The sequence below is a fragment of the Mauremys mutica genome, chromosome 7 (genome assembly GCF_020497125.1).
Source record: "Mauremys mutica isolate MM-2020 ecotype Southern chromosome 7, ASM2049712v1, whole genome shotgun sequence".
In the NCBI taxonomy this organism is placed as follows: Eukaryota; Metazoa; Chordata; order Testudines; family Geoemydidae; genus Mauremys; species Mauremys mutica.
In genome coordinates this window covers 37260457-37275611 of record NC_059078.1, presented here as the reverse complement: position 1 = coordinate 37275611, position 15155 = coordinate 37260457, and the positions used below count along the sequence as shown (strand labels likewise).

At 42.3% G+C, this 15155-nt stretch overlaps 1 protein-coding gene across 1 annotated transcript in view; it reads left to right on the top strand.

The window, feature by feature from the left end:
• Positions 1-602: 602 nt before the first annotated feature.
• The window catches only part of LOC123373622 (haloacid dehalogenase-like hydrolase domain-containing 5), a 48948-nt gene continuing 34395 nt past the window's right edge, over positions 603-15155 (top strand). The window contains exon 1 of the mRNA XM_045022650.1: positions 603-737. Coding sequence (XP_044878585.1) covers positions 603-737 — 135 coding nt within the window. The remainder of the gene's footprint in view (positions 738-15155) is intronic.

Sequence of the window (15155 nt, the reverse complement as noted above, 5' to 3'; positions counted from 1 at the left end):
TCCTGGTGGTGGATTAACTATGCTGATAAAATGTTGCATAGCAGCATCTCCTAAATTTAGTCGAGGCCTAACCTCTTCTTTTTGTCCTATGACTGCAGGGGTGGAAGCAGGCTAGTCTTCCTTGATTGGTCCTTTACAATAGGTGCTTGCCTGTAGCTGTGATGCTGGGAGTCCCTTTCCCTGAAGGTGAGCTCCTCAGCTGCTCCACCCACTTTGTCTGGCTAATACCCTGGGACCCCCAGGGCTACACATCCCTGTGTGTCACAGGGGCAGGGGGGACCCACCCTGAGCTAGGTGCATGGAGGGACTGGGCCCCCTGGTAGCACAACTCCCACTACCCATCAGCTGTGGCGATGGGGCGCTCCCTGACAGGCTCCCCTCGTCCCCGTGGGTGGGGCTGGGGGCGTGACCTGGGCGGGGTTGCGAGCGGCGCCAAGGGGGGGAGCGGGCTAACGCGGGGGGGGGGCGATAGGCAGGCCCCGCCCCTTGGCGGTGGCGTGGCCGGGGGGCGGGGCTAGGGACCGAGCTCGCTGTGCCAGCCGCCGCCGCCGCGGCTCTTTGGCAGGGACCGGCGGGCTGCGGGCCCGCGCGCTCCCGGGGCCATGCGGAGGGGGCTGCCGCCGCTCCGCCGCTGGCTCGGGGGGCGGCCGGCCGGGCCCACGGGACTCCGCGGGCTCTGCAGCGCCGCCGCCGGCCGCGCCGCGCCGCCCCCCGGGGAGAGCGGAGACGGCACCAAGGTAACCGGCGAGCCGCGGGGAGCAGCCGCCTCCGCACCCCGGGGCAGAGGGCTCGTGGCGCGGGGACAGCCTGCAGCGTCCCCCGGGGGAGCGCATGGAGCCGGGCGATCCCCGCGCAGCTGAGGGGCTGCCCCATCCCCCCCGGGTGCGCTTTAATGTGGCTCGGAGGCGAACCGGCGTGAAACCGAAGCAGCTGGAATCCGAGCCGGGCGTGGCCGTGTGCCTGTCCCCGCTGAGGTTTAACACCGTCCCGAGAACAGGGATGCTCGTGGGGGTGCGCAAGCATCTGGAGGGTTTCTTCTCTTTTGGCACGCTGTCATGTGGATGCGCAGCTCAGTCCTGTGGCTCTCAGACCCCGTAATAATTCGTAGTGGTGTTGTCAGTCACTATGTATGTTCATAAAACTTTGGGGTAGTGCCTCACTGGTATATGTTACTGGACGGTGTAATTATGTGCATAGATAATCGACTGCAGTTAATACAAGTAGCTGATATGCAAAAATAACGGAAATCCTATTTGCTAGTGTCTTCTTGATAATTATGGATTTGCGAAGTTATTAAGTATCTATTGTCAAGTGCTGCTAAAATAAGAATGTAATTTTCAAGCAATAGGAATATTCTAATAATTTTTGTAAACTATGAAATTGATGGATAATAACAAAATGTTTATATAGTAAAAATTACACTAATGAAAACATTTTCTTGTACTTCTCTCATGTTTTGTTGTGGTCCATAAACATCCAGGGAGTAAGAATTGCAAAGCAAAATAGTTCTGGTACTCAGATTCATGGAAACACTTGTAAAACTGAGAGAGATACTCCTGTTCAAACATAGATATATCGAAGTGAAACATAAGTACTAGAGAGGGTCTTGTTTGCAAACTTTCACAGGCTGGTCTTCAAATATGATGCCAAACAATAATGTTGTACTAGAGGTGATAGTAATTGTATATAAAAATGCTTACATGGTGGAAATCATAATTGTTCTGACAGCACGACAGAGGTCTTGGCTCTTCTCCTTGCCCCACAATGCCCCAGTAACTATTAGCATGGTGGTAGGTAAGTGAATAGAGTCAGATTTTGTACAAATTCATTATGGCTTAAATGTAATAATAAATGGAAGTTAAGTCTGCAGAAACCTACTTGTTGTAGAATACGGAACTTGTTGTAGAATACGGAACAAAACATGTTCTTGTTCAAAATCTGAGGTAGAATACATGCTGTCTGGCTATAGTCTTTGATACATAATCACAGTTTCAGTGATGCGGACTTAGTTGTTACCAGTACAAATAGGCAATTAAAAAAAAAACAACAAAAAACCCAGACATGTTTCTTGAGCACTGGTCCAAAATTGTCCTGTTTCAAATTATTTGAAAGCTTGCTAATTAGTGCCATCTTGCAAAACTGTATACACCAAGGGTAAGAAATGGTGTGTATGGCTTTTTATTTTTGGCCAGAAGAATAAAGTATTAGGGGTTTATTTTTTATTGTAATGGGTAATAGGCAGGTGAGTAGACTTTTCTGCCTGTCATCATCTCTGGACTGTATTGTTAGTTTTTTCTTTGGCTCTCCTTTATGTTGATCTTGCATCTGAATGCATTAGGTGTGTGCATGTCAATGTACCACAATACAATATTTAGAGAATGTAAATAGTTAATTTTTTAAAAAAGCAGAGGTAAAGACAGAGACAAAACTGAAAAAAATGTTTTCACTCAAGATTTGAAAGTAGATGGAAAGGTGATAGGACAGAGCTACAGAAAGTTGAAGCAACTCAGGTATTTTGTAAAGTGTGGTTTTGTACTGACTGACAGGAAAGATTCAGGGTAGGCTGACTTTGTATTTCCACGTGTACCAAGGAAACAAGATAGGTGACAGTGGTCTGCCCAACTGAGACTCTTGGAGGTCATGAAAAAGAGACAGTCATCAAGGGAAGAGGAGATGATGTGGATGAGCACCTCAGTAGAATTTTTTTGTTTTAACATTTCCTTCAGCTTCTGGTACCTAAGCTAGAAATGTGTCCTTCCAGTGGATTTTTGTTTGTAATGATTACATTTTTAAATTGTGCGATAAAAGTATGTGTTCCTTGATAGACCTTTATAGGAATTGCTTTGTCACTTCTGGGGGAAACACTGGGGAATTAAGGGGATTGGGGGGCGGAGGGGGGCAGGGAAAGTTAGCTGTGTGCAGGAGACCCTGTGTACAGACAAAACTACACAGGATCGTTTTAGGGGTCAAGACAAAGATGCCACATTTATTATGATAACAATTTGATTTATGACCAATAACTAATATCTTAATCCTTATACACACACATTATACCCAATACCTATATACACACACCCACCCATCCATCAGATGTTCTGCAGCTGCTGCATAGTTACCAGTCCTGAAGATAGCTTAAGTTCATGGCTTGATTTTGCTGCTTGGGTTCGTAGCTTGTGGCGGCTAACTGGCCAGGAAAGCCGGGCACAAGGACGAGCTGGATCTCTGTTGGGCATGCACCAATGTCCTCCCATGTTGGCAGCAGAATGTTACCCTCCAAAGTCTTCCATCTCACCCATCCTTTTTGTAGGCTTTAGTTTGAATCCAGAGTCTATAGGTCTTGCTGTGTCACGCTGCCTCTGGGCTTGGTGATTGATCACCCGTCAATTCCAGGTATGACTTTCAGCCTTGGACCTGGCTTTGATCTTTCTTCTATTGTACCTTTTATTTTTAGGGTGGACACTTCTTACTTTGTTAGGGCTCTTGTCTGCATCTTCAGCCGGTAGTGTTTGAACTTTATTTCATCAGGACAGGCTGGGGCTGGAGGTTGATTCCATCATTCATACATGCCTCATTCACACATCTAAACTAAACTAATAAGATTACAGCAGGGTTTGCAAAAATGAAGGTTGGAGGAAGCTTTTACAAAATGGAGTGAGCGTTTTAAAATGAGGTTTGAATTACAATATGGCAAACAGTGAACAGAAGTTACAATGTAGGCAAGTGTAGTGAATGGTGAACAGAAGTTACATTAATAAAGTGAACAATTAAAAACAATTTCATTTATCAGTTCTACATTGTCCCCCTTTTGACCCTTCAATCCAGGGGTATTGAACAGGTCACACTTTATGTAATTGTTTTAAGGCAGAACCAACATAACAGTTAGGATTACTAATAGGACAATGAGGGGATGAAAAATTATATTTAGAACTGCTGACCAGGTGGGCTGCTTCTACAACATTTTGCCCCTTGATTTATGACCATTACAGTAGTTGTTGACATTGTAGGGCACAGGTGATCTGTTGCAAACAAACCAAACAATTATAACCAGGTGAATATAACTAAAATCATTACAATTGACTAAACACCAGATATAACCTACACACAAATGAAAACAATTATAGTTATAATAATTGGGAATACAATAAAACCATTACAATTATTGGGTACATTGACAAATAAAATGAGGACCAAGTTTGATGCTGCAATAGCCATCAAACAATAAAAGTTACTGAGGTCAGGACCTCCTTAAGCACACACTACAAATAAGATTTTGTAGGAGGACCGTAGTTGTCATGCAAGGTTAAGCTGATTTGGACTTAAACTAACATTTAGTTGCTAAAATGTTGCAGAATCCCCTATTTTTAACAGTTGTTCTCAAGAGGTTTCTGGGGACCTGAAAGATGGGGCCCTACAATTATGGGCCAAGGTCTTACAGGTTATGGGGGCCCAAGAACTAGCCTTTAGGGCTTGGGGAAGTAGAACCAGGGTGCATAGAGGAAAGTGTGGAATTAACAATACAAGCAAATGTAACTAACAATACAAATGCATTAATAACAAAAATGAACAACAAAATGACTATTAGAGAATCTAACAAAAAATAACCCTGATGCACTGGGGACCAAAGTTTTTTGGACACAAGTGGTGATTGATAAGCTGGATGGACATGGGGGAAGTAGAGAGAGGAAAAGACATTTGCCCTGTCTAGTGTAGTATTTCTCTTTTCTGGACCCAATGCTAGCACAGGACACCACTAGAGACAGACACAGAACACTGAACACAGACTTTGTCGTGACACTATAACCATGGTATTTTATAACTCTTCAGCTGGTACCAGCTCTCCTGATGTTCTGGTTCAGAGCCTGAAAGATAGAAGCTTAGAAACAAATTAGCACAGTGCTCCCACATGGCAGACCCTGCTCAGTCTTTGCCACAGTGTGTTCGGTACTTGGAGCTGCACAAATGCTAATTAAGTGGTGTATTTCTTTGAGTTTAAATTTTTTTATTTTAAAATCCCCAGCCACTTTGCCATGGCCTGGAGGTCTGAGGCAGAAGCAGGCACTGTTGTTACTGTTGCAATGGCATTCTGACCCTGGGAGGAGGAATCTACCCAAATATTCCCCTTTCCACTCTCCAGAGGGGTCCCAAAAATTTGCCCCTTCTGGGGTCTCAAATGTTCCTTCTTCTGATGTTACTGCTGCTGTAAGATGTGAGAGTGCTGTTTTAACATTCTGTACTCAACCTTAAGGGCATCTAACTAGGTTTGAGTACTACATACATTTTTATTTCTCTGCTTTTGCAGCAGAGGCTTGTAAATCTTGGTGCAGGTTTTTTTATTTTTACATTTAGCCAATTAAAGGAATACCTCATTACAGGTTTTCCATAGAAGCCAAACTGCAGCTGCTTCCTTTTTCATTGGAGTTGAGGGTTTATATACCTAGCCAATTTGTTGTTTTTAAGAATATCTTTAGACAGTTTTTTTTGAAAACATTTTCCCCAACAGTTGTGAGCAACGACCAACCACAACAAAACCAAATTAAGTATCAAGCACTATAACCCTTAATTCCTAAAAGAGCAGCTTACAACATATTGGAGCGGAGACAGAGCAGGTCAGTCAATATGAGAAGCGGGTAGTGAGTGGTCAGGACTGCTGACAGTAGGTGGATGGGGCAGAAAGTAGTCTATATAGTTTAGTAAAGCTAGTAGATAGTTTTGCTATCGCAGCTGTGTCTGCATGGGCATTTTTCATGAACTCTCCCAGTATTGCACTGTCAATGCAACAGTGGGAGGTGAGGGCACTAGTGTAGTTCAACCATTGGCATTTCTGCCACTGTCCACTGCTTCAGCTCAAAAAAGGTTTAGATAACAGCCACTTGGTGCTGTCTTTACATTAGCACTCCTGCTATTGCTGTCACTGGTGAAACTGTACTAATGTTAGTGCAGTGGTGGGTAGATGAGGCTAAGGCATCTAGAAAACCATTAGACACAGAGATGAAAATTGAATTGCCGACTACTTTGCATTCACTAACTGTCTTTAGAGCAATGTTTCTCGAATGCGGCCACATGTGGCCACAAGGGGCTTTTCGTGCAGCCACAGCCTCCTGGCTGTGATGGGGGGGTGATGGGGAAGCAGTGACCCCTCTTCCAGGGCCACAGTGGGGGTTGGGCCCTGCCTTGCTTCGGAGACAGAAACACTGGAGGTGTAGGCAGCTGGTGAATTCCCCACTTTCCCTGGGGCGGGTGGGCAGGCTTTGGCCATGTGGCTTCAGGCTCCATCCAGGTGATAGCAGGCTCTGGTCCCAGGCTCATCACCCATGCCATTGTCCCTGGGCCCCGTGGCCTCCCTGCCCAACTCCCCAAATTAATCCAGGGCTTAATTTGTCCCAGAGCTTGCTGGGACTGAGTGTGTCTGCTGTGAAAAGTGATATTACCAAACACACACACATCTCTTTTCACAGCAGCAGACTTACTATCTAGCAAGATTTAAAAAAAAAAAGGGGGGGGCATCAAAAAAGCAAAAGAAACAACAACAAAAAGACAAGAACATGCAAAGCCCCCTATTTGTGTTTCTATTCTGTTTAGGTCCAGTAAAGACTAGAGACCACTGTACATTATTTTTATTACTGAGTCTGAAAAAACCCTACATAAATAAATTACAATGATTTGGACATGTATGTATATGTGCATATTTATTTTTTCAAAAGTTAATTATTTTAGGAAAAATTGTCAGCGGGGCCACCAGCAAGAGTTGGTGGCCGCACTCTGAGGCCACCAAAAAAAATTGTTGCGAGAACCCCTGCTTTAGAGGCCCCTCAAACAAAGAAAAAGAAACTGATGCCTCTTTGAAATTACTATCTTTCAATGAGTTGTCATGACCATACTGTACATTTGTTGGAACTTATTAGTTGACAAGCTGAAGAAGGCATCAAGAGAAGCTATATTTGGGTGTGTAGCCAGAAGCAGCCTTCAGCCCAAAAACTATTCAGATGTCTAATCTTCAATGTTTTGGAGCAGGATTGGGATTGAGAAAGAAGTGTGTTACAGATTGAACCATCGGTGTTACCAACTCTAGCAGCTAATTTGAGTCTTCAGAGGAAACACTGGTTTTTAAATGCTGTATAAAATGGCTCAAATCAACTCCTCCGTTACCATAACATTAAATAGGTTGTGCTTAATCAACTGTGCTCCTGTTGTCATCAGCTTACTCAGAGAATATCAATGCTTCAGCTGCAATATAATTCACTTTTTAAGTATGTTCCTTAAATCAAAAATGTAATTTGCTTTTCCCTTGCCAATATCTGTCACATTTGGTCAGTCTTCCCAACTGAAGGAATAGCCTGAAGGGATAGCCTTTTTCATGCACTGATGAGCTGCTATAGTTCTACCTGTCATAAGCCAGTGATTATCTAAAGCTTTCTAAAAATCTGTCACGAGGTTTGGCAACCAATCTAATAAATAGATTAAGGATTTGCTAATAAAGCAGGCTTCTGTGTGCCAGTCTTCTGACAATGCAGTGTATTTTTGCATAGTTCACTTGATTTTTCAAACAAAAGGAAGAAATTAAGAATGGTACTTACATTTTCTCATGAGCTGTTTGAGTATCATGGTATGTATTTCCCCTCCTTGTTCTCATAGCACTGTTTGATGAAGTGGACGTTGTCAGGAGAGAGTTCTTGTGTTTTGTAACGAAAAATTAAACTCATACATTTTATAGTTTTACAGTCTTGAATATTTAGTACTTTTATATATGCTATATGTATTTAGCAGCGGGCAGCTTATACAGCAAAATCTAACTTTGAATAAACCAAAATTCTTTGCTTTAAAACTGATCTTCCCTATTCTTCGCTTTCCCTTTTTAATCTTGTTCTGTAGGCGCACTTCTCAATGATTTCACTTGTGAAATGTTTGACATGTTGATGTATTAAAGATTGCAACATTACTATCTTTATCTCACACCAACACTAGCAGGGTTTTTTTTGCCAATCAATCACCATACAAGTTAAAGCATGTTAAAGTGCTTTGAGGAAGTCTGCTTGTATGATCCTGGAGAATATGCAGTTTTGAAGAACACTTAGATTGTAAATTAGTACCATTTCTTGTAATTAAAGAAATAATTACTTAAGCAGGGTGCTTTTGCCAAACCAGTTTTTAGATCAAATGTTAGCATTTGCTCTGTGAAATGTTGCAGTTATCAGTATACTGAAATTAAAGTGGGCATTTTTTCCCTCTAAGGCTGTTAGTTTTTGACAGCAGGGAATCAATTTATGCAAACCCAGAGGACTGTACTTCATTTTCTTTAGACTCTGGTGATTACAGCAAAATCTGCACAGAGAACCTAAATCCACAAAATCTCCAGAATTCCATTGCTAGCTGTGTGCAGCCCTTGTGAAAGTTAATTCAGTTCTAGGTCTGAATTAACTTTCAATTTAATACAACAAAGTCGGTTTTGAAGTTATGGAGAGTCGATCTTTGGGTCATACAAAAAGAGGGGTTCATAGTTTCAGGAGCTATTTTTTTTTTTTTACATAAACTCTATGCTGGCACTTAGCTTAACAATGCTTGCCTGTGCTGTGACAAGGAATTCCTTCACTTACTTGCATTTCAATATGTAGGATAGTCTGGGAGTAGGCCGGCTGTATAATCATTCAGACTAGATGTGTGGGATGATGTTTATATGCAGTTTAGGACTGGCAGGATGAGGTGTGGGGCACGAAGTCTCCATTCACTGCAGAAGCAACTGCTTCAGCTTCCATTATTTCAAAATGATTTAGAACATAAATAAAGAATCCTCACACCTGGTATCATTTTGGGGAAATAGTATGTCTTGGGAGAAAATGCAAGAGGAAGAGAAGGCAACACTTCAGAGATGCCAATATATTACAACAGTCTAATCCTCCCCCACGCTCTTCTGCCTGCCTGTACAAATATAGGGTTGTTATTACAAGATGATACAGTGTATTGAGCCTTGTGGAGAGTGTAAGTGGCGTGACTTAGCTTTAGCCTGCCACTTTCTTTTTCCTGATTATTGAAAAAAATTTACTCTTGAGGCTCTGGAAATCTTGTAATTTCATCCAGCCAATCTGAATGGTTTTTTTTATCTTGGCTGATGAAAGAATAATCTACTTGACAAGCATCTTCCAGTATGTATGGATCTGTTCTCTTCTTGTGCAGGAGCTTTAAAGTGTATATCTGGCTTGCACATCAATGAAAGAATAAGCATATTCCCCATGCAAAACGGTGTGTTAAGGTTAAGAATTTAAATACAAACATGTCAAGAAATTCTCCTACACAAACCTTACTGCTTAGAGCAGTGAGGAATATCCCAATCTTCATTAAATTTCACAATGTTGACGATGTTTATCCTCAGCTTCTCATCCTTCCCCATCTCCTTTTGCCTGTATTGACATCCTTTGTCCTCTACTTTAGCTGCTTTCCTAAATCCTGATGTCCTCTTTCCTCTTGCCTGTTTCAAATTGATTGTGTGAGTTAGTAATTGGTAGCAAAGGGAGGGAAAGTAGCATTGAGATTGAGAGAGATTCCTGGTAGCTGTGAGGTAGAGCAGGGTAGGACTTCACTCTGTGCAAGAGTCCTGAATCCTGATCTACCTTGTATCTCAGCTACTTAAGGTTCTTCCTTGCTTTCTGGATTATTACCCCTAAATGACCTCCTAAGCAGCCTTTTTCCAATTATCCTATACCTGGGGACTGGTGGTTTAAGAGTTAATGTAGCGTACGTGATTAAACTGTTTCAGGCAATATAAAAACTGAAACACGCTTTTGGTTTCCCCTTAAATGAACCAGAAATCTTTTTGCCGTTCAAGGTCCATGTTCTTGAAGGCCCTAATCCTCATCTCTTAGCACAGTGGCTCTCAAACTTTTTTACTGGTGATCCCTTTCACATAGCATGCCTCTGAATGTGACCCCCTTATAAATTAAAACACTTTTAAAATATATTTAACACCATTATAAATGCTGAAGGCAAAGCGAGGTTTGAGGTGGAGGCTGACAGCTCACGACCCCCCGCCCATAATAACCTCGTGACTCCCTGAGGGGTCCTAACCCCCAGTTTGAGAACCCCTGCCTTAGCTCTTGGGGTTGGGATATAAGGCTGCCACTAACGCTCCTTTTTAAGGCTTTTTTTTAAATCAATGGTGACCTATTGTGCATAACATTCATGGAGAGACCCTGGTCCTGCATGTTTCCAAGCCCTCCCAGATATATGGTAACCCAACTGTGAAATATCCTCCTCAAGGCCCCATGGGACGTGTAGGTGGAACACTGAGAAGTGCTGCTACTACAGGCATGAAAGAAGGCTCTCACAAAATGCCCTATTACATAATTGAACATACAGCGGAATGTACTGTACAATCTAATGAAAACCAAACCACTGATTATAATACTTGGTACTGTGTAAGTGTAGTGCTAAGTGCTTAACTGGATTCAAAAAAGGATTAGATACTTACATGGCTAATGAGAACATGCATGGTTAATTTAGATATGATAAAAAAAATGAGATGAACACAGGGAGGGATAGCTCAGTGGTTTGAGCATTGGTCTGCTAAATCCAGGGTTGTGAGTTCAATCCTTTAGGGGGCCATTTAGGGATCTGGGGCAAAAATCTGCCTGGGAATTGGTCCTGCTTTGAGCCACGGGTTGGACTAGATGACCTCCTGAGGTCCCTTCCAACCCTGATATTCTATGATAGCACTCCTGCTTAACTCAACCAATGACATGGGTTAGGAAGGCATTTCATAACTGTATATTATGGAGTTTCTTGTGCCTTCCTCTCAAGCCTATGTTACAATCAACTGTAGGAGATAATATGATGGACTGCTGCCCTCATCTTGACCAGAGGCCAATTCCAGATGCTCAGAGGAAGGTGAAGGAAATCCATAATTTCTAAGAGGAAAGGCAACAGTTTATATAGACCAGGAGGGTCCACAGGTAGGCTAGTTTTCTCTCCATCTGTGGGAGTTGATCTCACCCATCCACCTTTGCGTGTCTCTCAGGTTTTGACTCCTGATCCAGGATCAGCCCACCACCAGTTAGGGAGTGGGTGCTGTTATGCTTCAACTCTAAAGTCACTGGCTTCCAGCTTTCTTCAGAAAGCAACCCAGTTCTTCCTTCCCCTGTTTGAGAATGTATAGGTTTTTAGGACTTAATGGAAACTGCTGTACCATACCTTGAAGTACTTACTAGACTTCTTTTAGTCAAAGATAACTGATCTAGCGTGGGACTCCTGACTGCATGGGTAGGTCTGTGAACATTTCTCTCCACACTGTTTGCAGAGGATCAGACAACGTTCAAGGTGCTCTGTACAACTGAAGTGGGCAGAATGGAAGTTGGTTGCTCTCTTGCTTACAATGTCTCTCAGCGATTCATCTAATGTAATGTCCCTCTGGGAAACCCCCATAACCTTTTGTTGCTCTGCCACACTTGGCCAGTCAAGCTCTCCAATCGCCTATAGCTCTTTAGGAAATGGATGACCACTTCATCTTTTGTGGACCCCTTCCTACGCTTCTGCTGCAGAAAGAAAAGGGCTTTCTCCTCAGAGGGATGCCATAGACTTTAAGCAGAAAAAGGATCCTGAGCCAGAGGCATATTATCTGTCCCTCTCATAAGATCTGGAGTCTCTTATCTCCTATGACTTTATCACTTTGGAGTTGAAACACCCCTAGAGGTTTGCTAAAAAGAAATGCTTTGGCAGAGGAAGTTCTCTCATTTCTGTCATTCTGAATGTCCTCAGCCAGGAATGGGAGTATTAATTGTGGTGGAATTTGGAAGCAGTTATCCTGTTCCATCATCAGAGGATAAACAATAGTATCTTCATTAGTAATGCGTAGGAGTCCTAGTCATGGGTGATGCTCCCATTGTGCTAGGCACATTACAAAAACATATCAGTACTCCTGAGGGAATTCTGTGCCAAAAAAATAAAAAATTCTGCGCACAATATTTTAAAATTCTCAATATTTTATTTGTCAAAATTAGCACAATATAGTCACACCAGTTTCAATTATTTTGGTAATTTATTTCAAAATACCTATCAGCAGTATGTCTAACAGTACAGACAAAAAAAATTCAGGATATGATTTTTTGACAAATAGATTCTTTGCTAGGCTTATTAATACAGAACTTTGAGTAATTCATTTAAACTACAATACAGAAACATATTTCCCTCACCCCTCAGAAGCAGTGCAGAGGCTTGGGGGAGTCAGGGGAGCTGAGGGAGAGGGAAGGAGCCTGGAAGCGAACCTGGAGAGTTGTTGGGTATAGGTGGCAGAAGTATGGAATAAGGTTTTTTTTGAGGGATGGGAGAGGGAGTGTTAGGGAGTTGGGAAGCCTCCTCCATGCAGACCCTGGCTGACCCTGAGCCTCTCCCATTCAGTCAGGCACCTCTGCCCCTGTTCACATGCGGTCCTTCAACACTCTTCCTGTTCAGCCCCTGGCTCAGTGGTGTCCCCCCATTAGCTCCTGAGCCTGTGCTCCAGTTTGTCCCCCTACTACTCTTCTGAACTCCAGTTCATAACCCCCAGCAGCCCCATGTGCCCCACTCTGTCTTGACCTGGCTTGGCGGCAGGGTGCTGTGATGAATGCATTTGGCTGCTGGCTGTTCTGGTGCCACAGCAGCCTCTTGTCGGTGAAAGGCAGAACTGCAGCACTTCTCAGGCAAAATGTATTTTCGGGGGGGGGAGAGAAATCTGCACCGGACATGAATTCTGCATGTGTGCAGTGGTGCAGAATTCCCCCAGGAGTAATAATAGAGAGACAGTCCTTGGCCCAGAAACCTTATCTGTTCCCAGCCTGCATCTTTGTCCTTTCACACACCATTTTTTTTCCTGTTCTTGCCAGAGATACCATCAGCTTTTCTCCCTTTCAGTTCTCAGAGAGTGGAACCTGAACCAAAAAGTCTTCTGGATGCACTGTCCCCTGGATCCCATGGCGCTTGGTTTACAATTCTCACTTCTGCTTCTGGGTGTTCACCTCTAAGAGTAATGGGTATGGGTGCATTCACTTGAGATGGGGTGAAAGAGCTGTGATATATTCTCTTTGTTTCTCCTTCATTTACTAGATTCTGAAAACCAATATTGCATCGCTGCAGTCCTTTCAGCTGGCAGACATGCGATATTGGTGGTGATGAAGTGGTCGAGGCAGACGAATTTTTTTAAATTGCTTGTTCGTGGTTCTTTGCCAGGTGCTATTAAACATGCTTGAAACTTCTTGGTGTCTGCATTCTTTGTCTAATAGAATGAAATGGATTCTTTACACCACAGCTAATCATGTAACTTAAATCTTCTAGAATCCAAGTCAGAGTCTTATTCAATGAATCTCTCAACAGTGATGTTAAAGGATGATGTGTAGATGATTTTGGGACTTCCTTGTACCTGTGCTTAGCCAGTAATCCAGTAAGGGAAGATCTGCTGGTTGACCTAAATTCTTGTTTTTGTAAATTACTTAACAGCTGTCTCCCCTCCAAAAGAGTAAAATTGGCTTGAGAGAGCTAGAGTGCATATTAAGATGAAGCAAAGGTTTCATAATTAATCTTACATAACTGAAAAAAATGTAGCTCATAACTGAAAGGATTCTATCGCGTTAGCCTTCAGTATTTAGATTGCCAGACATCAGCAATACATTCACTGGAAAAGATAAAGAACAGTCTATTAAGAAATACATCATTATTTATCAAACTACAGTATATTAGTTATTTAGTAAGGCTTGATGACTTCTTAAAAATGCGTGCAACTGTGTTCACTCAAGCTGCTCCTAGCCTTTCGCCCTAACACCTGAAACTATTTTCTTTTTAGATCAAGGAATTATGTACTGAAATGTGTATCAAATACAACAAATGCAGAATTCATGTCAAGAACAGCACTGCAATGTCCTATGACAATATTAGTTCAAGAATTTAATATTCCCATTTAAAAAGATGACAGTATGAGAATCAGAAAGTTTTGTAATAGGATCTCCTCAACAGATGTGGTTATCTAGGGCAGCATTTCCCAAATTGTGGGTCAGAAGCCCAAGGGAAGAGGGCATGGTATTGTAGAGAATGTCTCTGGGTGGAGAAATATGAATTCTTAACGCCAAGAAAATCTTTTGACTTTTTTTTTAAAACAATAAACAGCTCATGCTTAGTTAAATACAATTCACAAAAGAAAAAAACCCAAACCAAAACCCACCCTATATTGAAAGAACTTTATTTTTTTTTTTAAAGTCAGACCCTCAAAAGCTAGGAAATGCCTTCTTGTGTATGCGTTTTGATTGTCTTGTAATGACATTGTAAACTCCTGCTTCGTTCCGTGCAGAGGATGGACAGTGCTCACTTAAAGAGCAGGTATTCAGTATTTTGAACAATCTTAATTGTTCAGTGTGTGGCCCTATACCTTATTTTCTGTACGATATTCACACTTTGGTTTATCTTCTCATGGGCTTTTCTGTACTGCTTATCACTACAGTACCTGAGTGCTTCACAAATGTGAATGAATTATTTTCACAACACCCATGTGAGAGGAAGGGGGCATGTGGTATTATCCCCATTTTACAAATGGAGAACTGAAGCACAGAAATGAATGTAAAAAGTTTCCATTAATTTTGTTTCCTCAATTTTCAGATGCCTAGGACCTGATTTTTCAGTACTTGGCATTATATAGTACTTCATATATTCAGAACACCGCTCCTGTTAACTTCAGCTGTGAGTGTTCATCACTTCTGCAGATCAGACCCCAGGTGTCAAGTCTGAGCATCCAAAAAAATGAGGAATACCATTAGTGACCCTCTGTGGAAAAATTTGGTTTATGTGACTTGTCTTGGAGAACTGGATTCTAGACCTGCTTCTGCTATAGAACATTCAGCTGCCTTAACCATGAGACCATCCTTTCTCTTCCTTCAATCCCCTGCCTCATTCACATATCTTCCAATTTCTACAACAGATAAGGAAAGGATCCTACAGATAACAGCCTCCTTTGCTACACAGCTGTGGTTCATTCCCCATCCAATAGTATGATAGTCTTTAATTATATGATCATAATGCATATGCACTAGAAGGAGATGAGATACACACTCAGTCATGGATTACACACACATTTACTGACAGCAGAGGAATCTAGAGACTCAGGAATATTTGTTTCAGTCCTAATCTACTCTTTCCCCTTTGCATTTGAA